General features: G+C 38.2%; 1 protein-coding gene across 1 annotated transcript in view; it reads right to left on the reverse strand.

The window, feature by feature from the left end:
• Positions 1–19398, reverse strand: part of ROBO1 (roundabout guidance receptor 1) — a 706479-nt gene that overhangs the window by 610517 nt on the left and 76564 nt on the right. Inside the window, exon 2 of the mRNA XM_051781122.1 lies at positions 5415–5555. Coding sequence (XP_051637082.1) covers positions 5415–5502 — 88 coding nt within the window. The 5' untranslated portion in view covers positions 5503–5555. The remainder of the gene's footprint in view (positions 1–5414; positions 5556–19398) is intronic.

A 19398-nucleotide genomic window follows, 5' to 3' on the forward strand; every position in this document is an offset into this window, starting at 1 on the left:
TTTCTTTTTTTTTTTTTTTTCCAGGTCTGAATTGACAATTGTTTCTGTCTCTTTCAAGTTAATTGGATGTGCATGACAGAAGCACATTTTTCCACATGTTCCTTGACCCCAGCAAGGCCTAAAACTGTCTGTCTACTCTCTCTGAATTTGACCTTGACTACCACAGTCTACAAACTTGGTGGCACTTACAACTGGAAACAATACATTAAATCATCATCCCTTGCTGCACATCAGCTACAGATGCATTTGTCACTGTTATATTAAATTAGGATCACAAAAATGTAATTTATGGCTGAGAGTGACACTTCATAAAGCCTGTGAAAACAAAATTACCAGAGAACATGCACCACTTGCCACTACAGTCTGTCAATAGAGCAGATCCTCCAAGATTCTGTTTTCTACAGTAGAACTTATATAATGGAAAGTTAATGACACAAGATGAATCTATGGCCATGGTTGTTAAGCTGAATTTGAGCTGGCAGTGTGCCCTTGACCTAGGGAAGGATACCAAAATACTGGGATGCTCTAGTGAGAGCACAAACAGCAGGTCGAGGGGTGATTGGTTCCCTCTAGTTGTCATTCACAAGTCTGCACATGGAATAGTGCATCCAGTGCAGACTAAATGATTTCCATGTGCCTTCTAACCTAATTTTTTCCATAATTCTGTGAGTGTTCCTACATCAGAGCTACACACTTCCACTCTTGTATTTATACATATGTCTTTAATCAAAAAATAGATAAAAGTTATCTTCATTTGGCCTCAGAGTCAAGGAAAGAATAAGTGGAATTTGCATGGAATTTGGGGACCTATGTTTAAAAATGTGACTCTCTTAAATCATGTCCTTCCTTCTTCAGAGTAAACATTAGTCTGGGATTTATAGCTCTATATCTGAGAAGGTACAGCTTTATGTAAGTTTTGGGGGTTTTTCTGGCTTCTGCCCTTTGCCTTATTTCCCCTGTGACCTACAAACCAGGCTCTGAAAGGTTTACTGGCTCATCATAAAATAATTAAAAACATTGTTTTACTTTTAAGTAATACAAAGTTATAACGAAAAACCCCTTGCCATGCCTGTCATAAACATGAGCTTAGCTGTCAGATCACTTCCTCAGAAAGGATGAAAACTATCCTCAACTACCTTCCAATTGGAGGAATTTAAATTCATATCCCCCACCCCTTGAAAAGTGTCAAGAGACCACTGGTCACTTAATTTTTTTAGCTCAATAAGCCTTCACTCTCACTTTACATCTTCATGATCAGGGGCTTACATGAAATTTAAGCATCCAATTCTCTTTGCCTCTGGATCTGTGCCAAAAGATGGTTAATAGATAAAATATGGGTTGGTTGGGTTTGCCCGAACATTTCTTTTTCTTTAAACATTATGCTCAGAAAAAGAGTTGCATAACCACAAAACCAGCTAAATGCTTCATCTGAATTATTCAGTGCCTTGTTCAGATCATTGACAGATTTATTTTGAATATTTGATTGAAAATCCATTCGGGCACTTAAAAAGTACAGAAGAACGCCTGAATACACATGATAAGACCCTGATTTTTCTCTATGAAGCAGCAAATTAAGATCTTCCAGGGCTAGGAACCATTTATTCAAGGTACCTTCACAGGTTGCAGGGAAACTAGAGGAATACAGAATTTTTCGTCAAAATGTATCAATCACATGTATAAATCTCAAGTATCATATTCAGAGAACAAAGCCAACAATGTGATAAGTAGCTCAAAACTACAACTCTTGTTTTCATTAGCCAGATCACAAAGTTTTGAGTACTGAAAAGTTAATAGTGATTTAAAAAAAAACAAAAAGATGATACCAAAAAATTCAGTTACTTATGTTACTGAATTATGATTAACTTGACAACAGTTCTAATGTAAGACTTCCAAGATTCCAAAAGGATATCTTATACTATAGCATCTTAGAGGCAATGAAAGAAAGACAATCTGAATTTATGGAAGTTTCACTATGAATAATTGTCTCTTGTTGAAAAAAGGCAAACGAGTTAGGAGAGTGAACTTATTTCCTGTAGTATTTCATTAATAAGCCAAGAAGTATTAGGGAAAAGAAAATTTAAAACATTATTTTCTGCCCCAGAAGAAGTTAAATCCTGGACTGCTTCTCTTCAGGATTTCAGTAAGCTTACCAGAGAGGGTCAGTTTTTTAATTTTTTTTTTTTTAACTTACAATACTGACACACATTTTCCAAATTTATCTTTCATGATGTATGTTTTATATATCTTATGCTTTGTTACATATCTGCATCTCTTAAAGGAAACATATTTCCTGGAGAAACAGTGCATGGTACTTGTGGAGAACATGGGTTTAGAAGCTCCTATCAAAATTTCTCCAAAATCTGGGTTTAGAAATGGCTTTCTCCTCATCCTCCTCTCTCACAGATCTACAGAGAATCCTATTAATCTATTAATTCTAACAATCTAATTAAAGCCTATTAATGATCTACCATGAGCATTCAAGATTTGCCATTCCATGTTTTTACAAGACTTTCTTTGTCCAGATATCTCTGTGAAGCTCAAGGATTGACAAGATCCCACATATGTGGCATCTGTTCCAGTTCAGATGGAGGGCACTTCCACAATACTCACTGCTAAAGGACCTGATCCCAAACCCAGCCAAATCCATGAGGATTGCTCTTTTGTCTTTATTAATAGACCACAAATTTGAAAGCTTGAAGTCACTTCTATTGATGTTAAAGAGACACAAAAAAAATTAGTTTAAGTTATTAAAATCTTTTGGTGTAGGTTAAACTTATGGGTTTTTTTGTTTTGTTTGGGTTTTTTTGGTGTTTTGTTGGGTTTTTTTTGGTGTTTTGTTGGGGTTTTTTTGTTTGTTTGGTTGGTTGGGGTTTTTTTGGTTTTTTTTCAAACTGGTAACTTTAAAGCATTTTAATGACTTAACTGAAAACACAGACCTTGACATATGCATCTAAACATGATATGGCATTAGTTAATGCCATGTTTTCTTAGACCAGTGCACTTTAAAATCAGCTATCAAGTTTTTCAGCTTTTAAATATGCAGAGCAACTGGAAAGAAGGAGAAAAAAAAAAAAATCACATCTTTCCCAGATAATGTTCAATCCCTGATTAAATAAAGATGTGCCAAGGCAGAGATACTTTATGCCTCAGGAGACAGTCATAGTGGAATTGTGAGTGTATTTTATATGTGAATTAGAGGTAAGATGTAATGACATGAGATGAAAGGCTCAGCCGTGATTTTAATAAAGGGGGGAGACAGTACTTCCCTGTGGACCCCATATGCAAATGAGTGAGACTTGACAAGAATATATGAAAAGATCCAGCAAAAACTACAACAAATGTTTCAAAGTTATGGGGCCACCATTAAAATTCATCACATTTTACAAAAAGCTGAGTATTCCAGTTCCGAGGGGAAGCTTTAACACATTTCTGATAGCTTTAATTTCACATGACAAGCTGTGTCATCAGTAAGCTGGAACAATTTTCAATTTTTAGGTAAGATGGAAATGGAGAGTTTGAAACCATAAAATTTCATTTTTTTTAAAGGTTTCTGATAACATAATCTAAAAATAATTCCATTAAATTTGTTATTTTAAAAGCACGTTTTTTACTGAAATAAAATAACACTGTTTAGTGGTACTATGATGACAGACATTCTAGTTGCTTAATGCTTTTAACAATCCTCAGGAAAAGCTGTTACCTATTGCTCTATTGATATTTTTTATGGTTACAGCAGAATTCTAAAGAATCATTATTTCTTTTTCCCCCATTAAATTAAGGGAAAAGTTTGAGATTTTGCACAGGTATTTTGCTCTTTCTGTGCATTGAAAAAAAAAAAAAAAAAGAGGAGATGTGCCTTTGTAAGGAATAGACATGAAAAGAGCAAAATGAATGGGATGAACTGCTTAAAGGGAAAAAAATAATCCTGCTTTATTTGATCTTTTGTGATAATCACACTCCTGGCACCCTGCCAGCAAGGCTGAGCATGCTGATGTCTGGCCAAGTACAGTAATCTCTTGGTTCAAGTCTGAGGTCTGTGATGAAAATTACAAAGCAGGGACAAAAAAAAAAAAATCAAAATGCCACCTGTGATTTTATTCTGAAACTAATTTGATGGAAAAAGTAATACAATGCAAACAGTCTTTTTAGTGGAGACTACAAAACCAGGACTAAATTGAAACCAATGCAAGTGGATGGAGGTAGCTATCATGCAAATACATTTGGATCTGCAGGCGTTCCTTTTAAAATGAGCAGTAGATGTCTTTGTGACAGGTAAATTGCTTTGAGATTATGTTTGAAGTCTGAGGTCAAACTTTTAAAATGATAATTTTAACTTACATCTTCCTTTATTCTGGAGTCTTTTTGCATTTGAAAACAGCAAAGCCAGGGGAAAAAAAAATAACAATTCATTTCCTTAATTTATTTTCTGTGAACCACCATTCATTACAGGTGAACAAATCCTTGAGGAAAACCTTTTCCTTTCTCTTTTCATTCAGTAGTCTATATCTGAGTTAGTTGTCCAGAGATATATGGAGAAGAATTGCATAGCCACAAAATTCTGTATGCACAACATATTCAACTCAGAAAGTCAGCCAGTGAAATCTTCTGCATTATTATTCAAAGTAGAAAAAATCAACCACAAAAAAAATCATGTAGCTTTTGTTTTCCCTCTGTAGTTATTGTGTTTTCCTGAAAGGTTGTACATCATTAGCAGCATGGATCAAAGGTTGTTTAGATTTTTCTTTACAAATATTGAATTTTTTACAGATTTATTCTTAAAAAAACCAAAACCAATAAACAATACTACAAAACACATTTTGTTTCCTGTGTGTTACTTTAACAAGTTTGATGAAGCAATACAGGCTGCCTATTTTACCACCACCTTCTCTATAAAGCTGGATAGTATCTTGCCATTTTTATGAACACCTGCAACTCCTCTTTGCACCAGTAACAATTGCCACACACAGGCACCAGGACAATCCCTGGTGTCTAGGGCCTCACCAAACACTGCATTTCAGCATTTCACAGTTGCTGCTATTTTGCTCCTTCTTTAGGAAGGTTCTCTATAGATTTCCAATTCCCTTTGATGTTCAGGTCTGTTCCTGCACTATCTTCACTCCACCAAAAATGCTAATCAAAGGAATGCTTTAATAGTCACCTTAACCTTTTCATACTTATATTTTCATGCTACTCCTTTTCTATAATTTCCTTTGCAATCAATAAAGTAACTGATTGTAGCACAAACAATACAGTTGAATTATTAAATCCTGTGTGTTACATATGTAGATTTGCTCATAAATTTCTCAGCTACACACACACACATTAACACACCAAGAGAGAACTTCAGGTATACTCCTGCACACATCATGACTCATAGAAACATGAACACTTATGTTTAAACAAGAGGTACCTACCTGGAATGAGCTGGCCCAGTAACTGATGGCATCTGGAAAGGCTGAGTACAGCTACTATGACCAAAAAAGGATAATGTTTCCATTTCATGATGTGTCCTTCCTCGCATTACACCAGCTCGGCAGCGCTAACGTAAATGTCACCTGCAACAAACAATGGAAATAAGAACAGAGGAATTAATGATGAATTTAAGGTACTTCCAAATATTTTTGCCCAGTGTAACTCTATGAAGTATGCTGGTTTCAATACAGCTTTAGCTATTAAAATAATGTTAAATTATCAAGCACTCAAGTAGTTGTAAACCACAACCAGAATATTAACTATCCTTGCAGAGTAGACAAGATATTTTAAAGGGAGACATGAGGACCCCCATAGTGCACATGTGTATTTTAAAGTGCTGTATGTTGCTTGGTTAAGTTACTAAAGAAATTGCTTCACTTCAGCAAGATAATTAAGTGCACGTTTAATTCATCTCAGTGCAAGGAAATAATTAAACCCTTGCATAAGCTGAAAACACTTTAATGCTATTCAGCTTTACTATGAAAGCAGGGTTAAAACTTTCTTCCAGTCTCCTTATGACATGATGTTTTGCTGAATAAAGTATTAGGGATAATTTTACCCATTAATAACTTTAATAGTTAAGACAACGTTCTGATGAGTTTCTGTGTTCTTAAAGGCCAAAAACGTACATCTAACTGACAGGAAAATGAAATCTTATGAAGACAATATTGTGAATCAAAAAAAAATTATCAAAAACCAAAACACTTTCTATCAAAATATGACTTTTAAACTCATTTTTCTGACCACCACACCTGCAGGTTAACAAGCATTCGCGACTCCACCGGTGCTGAAAAGTTATCTCTGCTCATGCTGGTTTTTTTGTCACACTTCAGCTACATTAATACTCAGTATGGACTTTGCCAGAGATCACAGAGTCACAGAGTTGTTAGGGTTGGAAGGGACCTCTGGAGATCATCTAGTCCAACCCCACTGGAAAGGCAGGGTCACCTGGAGCAGGTGACACAGGAATACATCCAGGTGGGTTTTGAATGCATCCAGAGAGGGAGACCCCACAGCCTCCCTGTTCCTCAGACCTTGTTCACAGCACAGCAGCCTGTTCAAAATGCCTTTCCTTTACAGGTTTTTAAGAAACATATGGTGTATTTTAGGTGATTGTGGGTTTCTAAAAACAACAAGACCTTTTTTAGACAATCCAATTAATACACATGATCTGTAAATCACATGTATTGTTTTGTTTTGGGTAGTTTATTTGGGGGGAGGTGGTCAGAGTGGTTTTTTGGTTGTTTTTTTTTTAGAGGGTCTTTATCTCATTACAACCCAAAGTGCATGTGAATGCAATGTTCCATGTATTGCATGGGATTTGGGGTTCATATCAAGATCCTGGGGACAAAAGAGATGCTATTCTAAGTGCCTGTCAAGTTATGAGACGTGCACAACTGCCTGACCCTAATCAACAACTGGAAACTATGGGATGCTTGCTGACAGATCAAACTCTACTCCAGCAATAAGTAACTATATCAGACCTTAATAACATTACAACTGCACTTCTTAGATTCTCTCTCCTTGTACTTTTTCCTCTTGCATTTAAGAACATATACTCAGAGATAACCAGTTTGGATTCTGACTCCTATATTACTAAATGCCAGCAGACAGAACCAGAACAGTGAAGAAAACTATAGAGCCACCAGTCACTTGTTCAATCCGTTGAGACAGAGAGTTTTCAGATATAAACCTAATACATATTTAATAAGTACAGATAGAAGACTTGTGTCTTGCATTCAGTGTCACATGACACTTCTGAATGTTCAAAATTGCATAAATAAGTTAAATATGAACTGATTCAATCCCCTACACGTGCTGCATTTTATATTTGCTTCTTGTGTTATACATGAGCTATTATCTTAACAACCAGAAATTATAATACTCCGTTTCCTCCTATTCTTACCTGAATCCCACTAAATATTCTTTTTTCTTTCTCATTTCATCTGCACTGCACACAAAACCCCCAAGTTCCTCCCACTCCCATTCTTTTAATTTCCCCCATCACTTGTGTGGTTGCTCTTGTGTTGCAAAAAGCTTGACAGCTCTTAATGGCAAAGTTAATGGCAATTAATGGCCAAGGTGTTACACACTGCTCCAAACTATTCATGATGTGACTCCAAGAATGAAATGAGGATTTGCAAGCTCAGGCCTTTGGGAGATCAGTCTCTTTCTCTGTACAGTAATACAACATTTATAAACATGTAATAAAACTATTTACTACTTTGGCTTCACACTCCCATGGTTTCTTCATCTTTGCTTTCTGCTGCAAATACAAGATTGAATATTGTTTCTAATGCCAAGCTGAGGAGGCAGCCCTTTGATTTTGCTTCACAAAACAAAAAACCAAAATGTGACGAAAAAATAACATTTTTACTTAAGGTTTTACTTTGTCGCTACAATATGAGGAGAAGGAACACCGAGATAAAAGAAAGAGGAGGGATAAGAGTTGCTCCAGGTGCCAAAAAAGGACATCCTGCATCCCGTGGAGAGTACCACACTGGAGCAGGTGTCCACACCACAGCCCAGAGAGGAGCAGATTTATCCTGAAGGATTGCAACCCATGGGAAGTAATCACACTGGGGCAGGGAAGGAGGAAGGAGGAGAGACATAGAGGAGCTGTTATGGACCAACCACAACCTCCCATTCCCCATCCCCCTGCACCACTGCAGCACTCCAGTGAAAGGTAGGGGAGCAGAGGTAGAAGAGTTGAGGATGAAGGGATGGAGTTGAGCCTCGAAAAAAACAGGGGGGTTGTGTGTGTGTGTGTGCGTGTGGAGAGTTTTAATTTTTATCTTTTTTTGTACCATCCAACTCTATTTAAATCAGAAATAAATTTTGCTCTTTAGCCAAGGGTAATGCACCCCAATCATAAAGTTGCAAGGGAGAGCTGAATTCCAGTAACATACTTTATGGCACTCACGCTCTCTGTGAAGGCATCCCAGGCATGAATCCAACATTTTGTCTTTCCATGCCTCTCTCTTCCATTTACGTAATCAGTAGACTATGACTTCTTTTTAATCTCTTTGTATGTGATAAAGCTCCCTGTGGAGCTCAGATCATGACTGCTTGGCGGTTTTGTTAAAACCTTTTCTGCCCTCTAATTCTGCTTGTGGCTTATGTTTGAAATATAATAATTCTAAAACCTGAAATTATTCCAGTGTTATTAAAAGTATTATTCTTACAGAAAATTTCAGTGAAGATGGCTTTAATTAAACCAGATAATTTTAATATGAAAACAAATCTTTTCAATCTACAATTTAAAAACAATTCCTGTAGATATTCCTTGAAAACAATAACGCATAGGATGTTAATCCTCTATATTTGGGGTATAGTGCTTCTGAAAGAGTAGCACTGATCACAGGAAAGATAAAGCAGAAAGAGATGTCATCAGAATGGAAAATGATTTTCAGACAGAAGTGGTAATCAACAAGAGAGAAACAAGATCTTCCTTATCATCACCTACTGCCACTGCACCACAATTCTGGTACCACAGTGCAATGGAGGACACCCACAGAAATCTATCACAACCAAAGGGATTTGGCTGGGAATTTAAAACATCCTTTCCCTTAGTACATGCTAAAAGCCTGTGAAATACCTGCCACATACATTTAGAACTTCTTTTCATATACAAATTTCTCCAGTGTCATGAGCTTTACCTTTTTTGATTACAATAACTGAGCCCATGGTTTGTGTTTGGCCCTTCTCTGCAATTAGTCTTTCAGTGTCTGACCTACAAAACTAATATTGCAGCATAAGGACTGGCACTAATTAGATGTTGCCAGTGACAGAAGAAGGATGCACTCACCATACACTCTTCAGCTGGCCTGAGACCCCACTTAACTCCAAGTCAAATGACCACAGACCTACACCAGAACGAGCAAGGAAAGGTTCAGGTCTGGCATGTTATCCAGAGTGCACAATGAAGACAAACACTGCCTTCTCTATGACATTATAATCATTAAAGAATCAATGGGAAATTAAACTGCACAAACCCAGAGGGGAAAGAAGCACTATGGTAAATGAAGGGAAAGGGTCTAATCAATTATTTTCTTCTACTTTTAAAGTATAGTGCTATTTATCACTACAGCCAGTGCAAAGGCAAAGACACTGAGACAAGACCAAAACCAGTGCTGGTTTTATTTTCATCTCTTTTTCTTTTTGAATTTGATAATTATTGATGTTTCTCTTAGAAACAGTAACCAGCTTCCTAAGACTAGATTTTGACAGTGCATTGAGTAGAAAAAAAGGACACAAAAGTCAGGTAATTAAGATTATAACTTGGAAAAATAACTTCCCTTTACAATATCTATGCACTTTGATAAATATTATGCTAAAAAAGATTGTTTACCTACAAGAGTAGACAGAATTTTGATTTGCCATGTACCCAAAGGCCATTTTGGAGTGAACTGGCAAAATTTCACTGAAAGGAGAAAAAAAAAAAAAAGAAAATGTTCCTTTTGAAGCAACGTTAACTAATTTGGAAAGCAGAGTTTTCAAAAGTTTTGTTAGGCCTACTGATAGTGGATGGTCCTTCCTATGCTTTCCATCCTTTCAGTCCTTCTGTCTACTAGCAGGACACCCAGTTATCTGGTCATCTCTGTTTAGATTGACACTACTTCTGAACTTACTCCTCCTATGCATCAATTTCACTGAAATTAAGAACTTCCCTCTACTATTTTAAACATCCGGTCTTTGTTAAACTAAATTTATTTGGAGTTCCAGGAGGATGGGAAGGAAGCACTGCCATACATTGTCTCAACAGTTTCCATTTAGGAGCAAAAATGACAGGGGTTTGATGAACTAGGGGAAAAGAAGTCTGGCTAGCTCCTCTTCTGTTATAAAGTAAATCAATTCTACTAAGATCAAAGCAGCTTAAAAATTATAAATCTATTTAAACAGAGTAGTTATCAGTATAGTACATCTATGGATCTGGACTGTAATCTTTTCAGTGACAGAATGTTTTAGCAGACATTCATGAAGCTCACCTTATTTAATCTTTTAGTATTCCCAGACAGTTGCTTTTTTAACACCAACTGTTAGGTCAGTTTTAATAATTATGATGCAAGATTTACGCTTTACTTACTTTAAGCTGAGGTTTGCATTTTCTTTTAATGTGGTGAGAAACCCAAGAGTAAAATAATTCTTAATAATAAGAAGAATAATGCATTGAATGTGCTCAGCTTACATTTCCAAGCTGGCAGGTGACAAACTTATATGTAAGACAGCCTAACCCAGATTTTAACTGACTTGATTTCTGTATGGTGTATTTACAGCCTAAGTAGTACCATAGGAATAGTTCACCTAGTGCAAGTCAAATAAAAAAGGTGCATCCATACTCATCTCCTTGTGCTTGAAGACTGCAGCAGAAACCCAAACAGCATTGTAAGCCTCACAAAATGTGCTATGTGACATAAACTGTAGCCTAAACCTTAAACACCCTCCACTATGCTGCCTGCAGGTGAAAGCTCAGTGTGAGGAGTCAAACTCATGGCAAAAAAAACAGTTTTTTCTCCCACCAGCCTTGGTCTCAATAAACAATCTCCCTACCAGAAGTTCTGCTCATCTCTAACATTTCCTTCATGTCTGACCATACAAACTGAGGTTCATCTTGATTAATGGACAACTTGAACAAAGAAGCTTTCCTCGGGAGTACATAAGTGAGGCAGTGAGCAACAGAACATGATTTCTGTGTAAGGAAGCAACACATTTACAATGCAATGAGTGTGCAATGCAAGGTATGGAGCATGAAGTGGAGTGTTAAGAGGTGTAAATAGAATGAAAAACAAATTGTCCTATGAATTGTATTATCTGTGTCTGTTTTTTTAAAAATATTCTTCAGGTACATAAAAAGTAATTTCTTTTTTTTTAATCAGAAATACACATATCAAAGTATGTGACTCAAAAGAAGAAACAAAAGAACAGGTCAGATAGGGCTCTTTCTTTTAAGGGGTTGATGGTTATCACTCTACACCATCAGAATAGAATCACAAACTTCCCAAGCAATCAATCCTAGGAGATTCCCCAAGTGTCTAGATTCTCCAGTCTGTCTATGTACCATGTTCCCCCTACCACCACTGCCATTCACACCGTGGCTCCCCTGCAGCAGGAAAGGTGATTTGGTATCCATTCGTTATTAAACAGCACTAAGTAAAAATCAGCTCAGTGCAAAGACTAAACACAAAGGACTAGAAGGAAGAAAATGCTGCAGGGAGATTTTGCCTTATTCTTCAGGCAGAAATTGGGGCCACTCGAGCAAATTGACAGTGCTCTGCAGGCTCCTGCCCCTGCCTGACCCCCAGACTGCTGGTCTCTGTCAAGGACTCAAATTAGGTTACCCAGCACTTACTGCTCTGTGTATTTGCTGCCTGCTCTGTCAGGAGCAATAGAGGCACTGTCTGAGCAGGCAGGGCTGGGGTTAGGAAAAAACAAAACCCACCTGGAGGTCAGTCTTACAAGGTCTGTGAAGGGCAGCAAGACAAACTTCTGCAAGTACATAAGCACCAAAAAGAAGACCAGAGAAAATGAGGTGCTGGACCTGAAGACAAAGGACATGAAAAAGGCTGATGTATTTGATGCCTTCTTTTATCTCAGCTTGTGTTGGAAAGATCAGCCTTCAGGAATCCCAGGCCTCTGGAACCAGAGAAGTCTGAACTAATGCTAAAGACTTTTTCTCAATGGAGGCTGATCGGGTTAGGAAGCACTTAAACCACCACACACACCAGTCCCTGCAACCTGACAGGATGCACCCATGAGAGCTGAGGGAGCTGGCCAACATCTCTGCAAAGTGACTCTCTGATTAGCTTTGAAAAGTTGTGAGGATCAGGAGAAGTTCCCGAGAACTGGAAGAAAACAAGTGTTGCCCCTATCTTGAGGATGAAGGATCCAGGGAAGAGCATCATTTCAATCCCTGAGAAGGTGATGGATGAACCTGTTCTGGAGACCATTTCCATACTCATGGAAAGACAAGAAGGTGATCAGGAGTAGTCAACATGGTTTTATAAAAAGGAAACCACGTTTAACCAACCTGAAAGCTTTCTGTGATGAGATGACTGGTTTGGTAGGTAAAGGGAGACCAGTGGATGTTGCTTATCTTGACTGTAAGAAGGTCTTTGATGCTTTCTTCCATTAGAGTCTCATAAAGAAGCTGATGAAGTACAAGCTAGAACAGCAGAGAGTGAGGTGGACTTAAAACTGGCTGAACTGTCAGGTTTAAAGCACTATTATCAGCATCACAAAGTCTAGCTAGAGATCAGTCCCTTGTGTTATACCCCAGGGGTTGCTACTGGATCCAATCCAGTTTGACACCTTTACCAGTTACCTGGACAGTAAGACAAATACACCCTTAGCAAGTTTGCAGATGACATAAAACTGTGTGGAATCACTGATACACCAGATGGTTGCACCACTATCCAGAGGGACCTCTGCAGGTTGGACATGCTCATGCAGTTTAACAAAGGTAAATCCCAAATCTTGCGTGTGGTGAGGCACAAGCACACACTAGAGGCCAACTGGCTGGAAAGCAGCTCTGTCAAGAGGGACCCGGGGCTTCTGCTGGGCAAAATGTTGAGCAACAACATGTCCTTGCCAAAGGTATCCTGGGCTATTCTGGGAAGAGCACTGATAGCAGATGGACAGAGAGATTCCTTCCTCTCTCTCTCCTCAGCAGTGGTGAGGCCACACCTGGAGTGCCAGGTCCAGCACTGAGTTTTCCAGTACAGGACTGACAGGGGAGAAAATTCAGCAGAGGGGCACAAAAATGATGAATGGGTAGGAGCATCTGTCATTTGAGGAGAGGTTGGGACTGTTCAGCCAACGGAAGAGAAGTCTAAGGGGAATCTGATTCATGTAGATAAATACCTGCTGCAATGGAATAAAAAAGAGAGAGCCAAGCTTTTGGCAGTGGTGCCCATTGGCAGGACTAAAAGCAGAAATTGAAACACAGAAAATTCCACTTAAAAATAAGAAAAAAACTTTTCTACTGTGAGGGTGAATGGACAGTGGAATAGGTAGCCCAGAAAAATCTGGAGACTCCATCCTTTATATGCAAAACCTGACAAAGCACAATCCCAGGCAACCTGCCCTGGTTGACCCTGCTCTGAGCAGGACATTGAACTACATGATCTCCTCCCTGCCTCAGCTGTGATTATCCCACTTCCTTGCTTGGGGATCACAGCACCAAAATCAGAAATCCATAGTCTGTTTTGGGAAATATAACATAAAGTGTCTAGCACAGAATAAGGGAAGGCTCCCCTGTCACTGAAAACTAGTCATAAAATGCTCAGAAGCTGTAGTGCAGGGTGACTAGAAAAGCTGGCAGCATTACATGATCCTGGGGCAGGGAGATAATATGCTCAGCATGTCTTTTAGGGCTTAAAAAAAATGATAGGAAAAAAAAGTATAATTGCTAAAATAATCATTTATGCTGTAAAAAGTCCTCAATTCATAGTAAAAAAATGTAAATGAGGTTGACCGAGGATTGAGAGGGTTTGTGATGACATTTTTTGGGGAATAACCTTATGATCCCACAGGGAAACAGAACATGCAGCCAGACAAACACTTAAATATGCTGTGCAGTATTGTAAGCCATTGCCTGTCATCACTGTGCTTGTTGTGTTCAGGCTGATTATTCCCCTGGAATGCAAAAATCAATTCTAACTCGCAAACTATTATTTTGCACAGACCCGCAGTACTGCAGATTTGGTTCTCTATTTTATATTCAGTGACTCTCAGGGGAGCAATGAGAGGCCAAAAGGTAATTGGTAACAGTCACCAGTGAATTCATTGGACAAAACTTTCCTCAAATCCAGAAGGTGATTTCATTCTGTTAATTAGCCTTTTTTTGCTGAAACTGCTGATATAGCTAAAAGCTGTGGGAAGAGAATGGAGAAGTGAAGACATTTGTATCATCACTCTAATAAGCTATTCAAGAGAGTGAGAGGGAAAAGGCCTTAAGGTCTTAGCCAAAAGCTTTACAGTGCAGAATAGTCTGTGTGCACACACACACAGGAGCCTGTGTGAGAGGATGTAGCTTTAAAGATTCCTCTAATCTAATAAAATTTACTTGTGCTTCACACCTAGAGAAAAGCAACACTTTGGGTTGTTCTTCCCAAATGCAGTCAGGCAGCCTGGCATAATTCATGCTCATAGAACACAGAATTTCTCTCTAATTAAAAAAGCCTGTCAAAGGAACAGAACTACCATCAGCAGAAGCTTCAGCTGACTCACTCCACGGAACTGCAAAATAACATACTTTTGAAACATTTGTTTGGGTTTTTTTTTTTTTTTAAATTCAGTTTCATATTTTTCAAAATTCTATTCACTGTAATCAACCTGGGTCTCCTTTTTTTGTGTAACGAGGCACCATCTCTTAATAATGGAACAAAACAAATGGAAAGCAAATCCTTTAGTAACAGCACTACAGAAAACCATAAGGGAAAATGGATGGAACTCAGAGAGGGATTTGGATGTGGTACCATACACAAAAACAGGTATAAAGCAGGGAGAGGAAAGAAAAAAGTCAAGAATTCTTGGTTAATAGTTGGATCACTAACTGAGGCAGGGTATGTGCAGAGAAATTGCATATAGTCATGAGATTAAAAACAAAATTTATGGATTATCTATGAGGTTGCTATCTTTTACATGCTTTGCCTTGCTTTAGTCAGATTTTTCCTTTTCTGACTGTGATTCAACAACCAGGAAATAAAACTTCAACATGATTCTGAACCCAAATTAAAAGACTGATAAATATCACATACTAGTTTATATCTACTCAGAAGAATGCAACATGTATGATATGAAACAATTTTCTCACTGCTTTTCAAGTCTGGCATCTTCTCAAGTCACAAGTCTCCCACTTGTGAATGTCAGGAAGAAACAGGTATTCTACTCCTCTTATATCAGATGCTTCCACCTTTCAGTTCTACAAACTCCTTTTGCACTTAAGTGATACAAGAATTAAGTACCTTTAATTTAAACTTAAAAGGGTTCCCTTAAGGATGTTTGAACTTGCTAAAAGAAATGCTACCTTTTCAAAATAATCCAAATATATGAAAAATTCAGTAACAGTGGAATATGTCCTGGGTTTTCCAATAGACAAATTTTAAGCCCTGGTCAAATGTTAAAGGGTTTAAGCTTTTTAAAAATACAACCAAGGAACACTCTTAATAAAGCAAAAAACCTTCTCATGTCTTATATTACTGATGCATTATCTCTTTTTGTCACTTGGTATATTAAATCAAAAACTCTCAACTACCGAGACTTTCAAGAGAGTGTTTGGGAAAAAAATGGGTACTATATCTGTTGTAGAATTCTCAGTATGAAATACCACGTTTCCAAATTGCTTTTCTAGAACTACCTACTCATTACTTTTTTAACAGGAAAAAAAAAATTAGTAACGCCTCAATGTAATTAATAATTTCTTGATTTGTAAGAAATACTGTCAGTGTTCAAACACTATTAAATAGTGGACATTTAAAGAAGTAAAGCGGTTGTTGTCAAAAGTACTTCCCAATAGAGTCACTTTGAAAAAGAAACAGCATTTGATAGGAAGAAAAACTGGTGTCTGAAAGGTTAAAAAAAATTCCTTTGCATTTTCGCTCCACTGTTATACCTGATCTAAAAAAGCAAGGGTTTTTCAAAGGCATTTAGCTTTAAACATTCACAGTATCTTTGAATGTCCTCAGCAGCACCAGAAAAGAGGGATTCAATTTTCAAAGATAATTGTGTCAGATAACTGTCTCATCCCTTTTCAGAAACAATCTGATAAATACCTAATTACCAGCCAAGTGATTTCAGAGCCACACAGCTGGGCCTGAGAAAAGGCTACAGGGAATGACAAGGTCCCTTAAAGCCATCGAGAGCAAGAGGCATTTGGTTTGTGAATTACTTCATTTATTCAGCTGATAAAATGCATGGGAAGTCCCCAGAGAAAACAAAATATTCATAAAATTTTGAAATAATAAATAAAACCAATATTTAATCAGAGAAGTAAAATATTTTCAAATAAAACAGGATTGGGTACTACAGAACAATTATATCCCAAAATCCACAAGGGTAATTACTCCAATCCTTAAACCCACTAATTTTTTCAGAAAGCATTTCTACACTACTCAGCCTAATCTTGTCTCATGTTGATACATAATGCTGTATAGGAAATTAGCTTTTACAGTAACTTATATTGTAATTGTGATCTTAAAAAAATTATAGTCTTTGTTTTTGAACACTGGTGAAAATTTATAAATTCTTACCAGTTTGACAGCTATCTCATCCTTCTTGAAAAAACTGGTAATCCAGCTATCCTTTCTAAAAATACAGAGTAGCTTTACTTTATCTTCACTAATTAAAAACCCCCACAGGTATATGTAGCACCTCAGATTTCAGTGAATCTTTTTAAACTCCACATTGTAAAAGCCAATCCTGTAATCTTGCTGAATTCCTTGTGCTTGGAGAAGCTTTGGCCCCTACTACATATCCGAAATGTTAATGGATTGGAGAGCACGAAATATCAAAGTAAAGGTGCAGAGTTCAGAATCACAGATGGGAAGGAGAAGATTACTGATGATGCTTCCACAATATTAAGTTGACCAAATTATGTATTCCTCAGGCTTTATGAAATACGTGTTTGCTTTTTGAAAAATGCAACAGACCTGGGGTGGTAATCTCAAAAGTACACATTTTTGACCTAACTCTGCTCCCACATTGGAGCGAATTGATTGGATTTTTGTGAATGCAGTGAAATAGGGATGGATCTACGCAATTCTGTACATCTCACTCACTTGATTAAAAGTAAGGACACAAAAAAGTGTTCCATATGTGTACCAGAGAGGTGAGTCAATGGCCATTGAGCAGTGTGGGGGATCAGGCTGCCCAAGGGAATGGTGGAGCCACTGGAGGTATTTAAAAGACATGTAGATATGGCACTCAGGGTCATGGTTTGGTGGTGAACTTGGCAGTGCTGGGTTAACAGCTGGACTCTAGGATCTTAGGGGTCTTTTCCAATCTAAACAATTCTACAATTCTACAACAAAGATTTAAACTAAGCTGGTTGCCTGTACTCTGCTATCTCACAGTAGTGATCACACAGTCAAGAACAGAGGGGCAGTTTTAAAACCTGTTCCTTTCAGATTCTCAGATAGCAAGTTACAGCGTTTCTGCCTGAGTCATTATTCACATTGCACATAAACATGAATTAAAGCTGTCTGAGAAGAGCTGACACTCTACCAGCATTTAAGTTCCAGCAGTCAGGCGTGCACACTGAGTGGGGCACGCAGCAAAAGGTCCTGGGGTTTTCCTTGTCTGAAAATTAAGGCTTGACCTCAGGTCACAGCTTTGCCACAACCACTGTTGTGAAACTGTTTAAATATGGAAGTAAAATTTCTGGATAAATTCTCCTGCCAGCTACAACTGAGCAAAGAGAGACCCCAGTGTGAGTCACTCATAGCAATAAAAAGCCTGGACTCCACTTGAGTGAGTGGTGAAAGCTTTGTGTTCCTCCAGCCTTCAAACTGCTTAGGCTTCTATCTGTCATTAGATGATTTATCTATCAAAAATTTAAAACTCCATGAAATAAAAAAACAAAGGGAATTCTAGACAAAGTCTCAGCACACAACGTAAAACGGGATGCTTTTGACTGCAAAGCTATGAAACAATAAGAATTTTGGGACTATGAGCTGCAGCTTCTGCAGCAAAAGGCTTGTCAGAATTCTTTACTTCTTGAGATTGAACTTTAAGGGAAAGAAAAATAGCTTGCCTTTTGCCCTTGATAAGAACAAGAGCAATTAGAAAGGATTTGCAGATCCTGCCCCACCAACAATCCTTCTCAGAGACAGAAATTTATGTCAGGATTCAAAGAATACTCAGCTCTCCCCTAGAGCGCATTCATCCTTCTGGGGTCGCCAGTAAAGGTGAAGCTTATACAACAGAAGGACTTTCAACCTTGTCTGCTTCTTGGTTAAATAGACCTGTGTGAAATGCTAACTCCTTGGGGAAAAGGAAGAAGATGCCAGCTTTCATGAAGCTGCTGGAAGAGTGGCAGGATCCCTTTGAAACTGAGACTGATCTGATAAGGTCGTTATGGTTGTTAATAGCAACTCTTTCCTCTGCTTCCTTGGAGGTGACTGTGGTATTTAGTGGTAGTTCAGGGCAGCCTGCAGCCAAGCTGTCATTGCAGGGCAATGCTAGGGACTGGCTGGAAAGCCCTGTTCTGTCCATGACCCAGTAGGCATAATAGCTTCTCCCTACGAGAAGGGTAGTAATGCCCCCTAGCCTTTCTGGAACCAAAGCTAGTAGCTTTTTGCTATCTTCAGCTTTGGCCATCTCACTGATTTTGCTCCCATTGGCTTTTAAATCAGTATCCACTGTGAAGAGAAACACAAAGATTTAAAGTAATTGCATATCTACTGTTCCCAAGACTTTAAATCTGTGGGTGAAGGGCAAAAATCCTCATGTCACCACTCCCAGCCCCAAGAGGGAGGACTTAATCCTTACCTCTTTAGTTGGGCTAATGGGCCCATGCAGAACTCCACACTGTCACCAGGGCAGAGACAGGCAGAGCAGTGCAGTGGTGGGCCTTAAAATACATGGGAGGGAATGAAAGTGGAGATCTGGGATTATTTCAGAGAGAAAGTTTAGCGGATGCAGGACATGAATCTTTCTGATCCTTCTGGTCTTGCTATTTTGGTTTCAGACTCTTATAAGGAGAACAACCAACAGGGGCTGGCAGACCACAGACTACATTCAAGAAAGTACTATTCTGTAAACCCTAATAATCCTCTGAGCATGCTTTGTGGAAGGGATTTATGTAGTGTATGTGCTGTCAGCAACCTATAAAAGACCAAGGTACCACCAGCAAACTCCTCCCAGGAGTTCTTCAAAGCAGGAGGAAAGAGAATCTGAGGTTAGACCTGAAAAATCATTTTTAATATT

Source organism: Manacus candei, unplaced genomic scaffold (genome assembly GCF_025592945.1).
Source record: "Manacus candei isolate 608988 ecotype Guabito, Panama unplaced genomic scaffold, ASM2559294v1 h1tg000014l, whole genome shotgun sequence".
Classification (NCBI taxonomy): Eukaryota; Metazoa; Chordata; class Aves; order Passeriformes; family Pipridae; genus Manacus; species Manacus candei.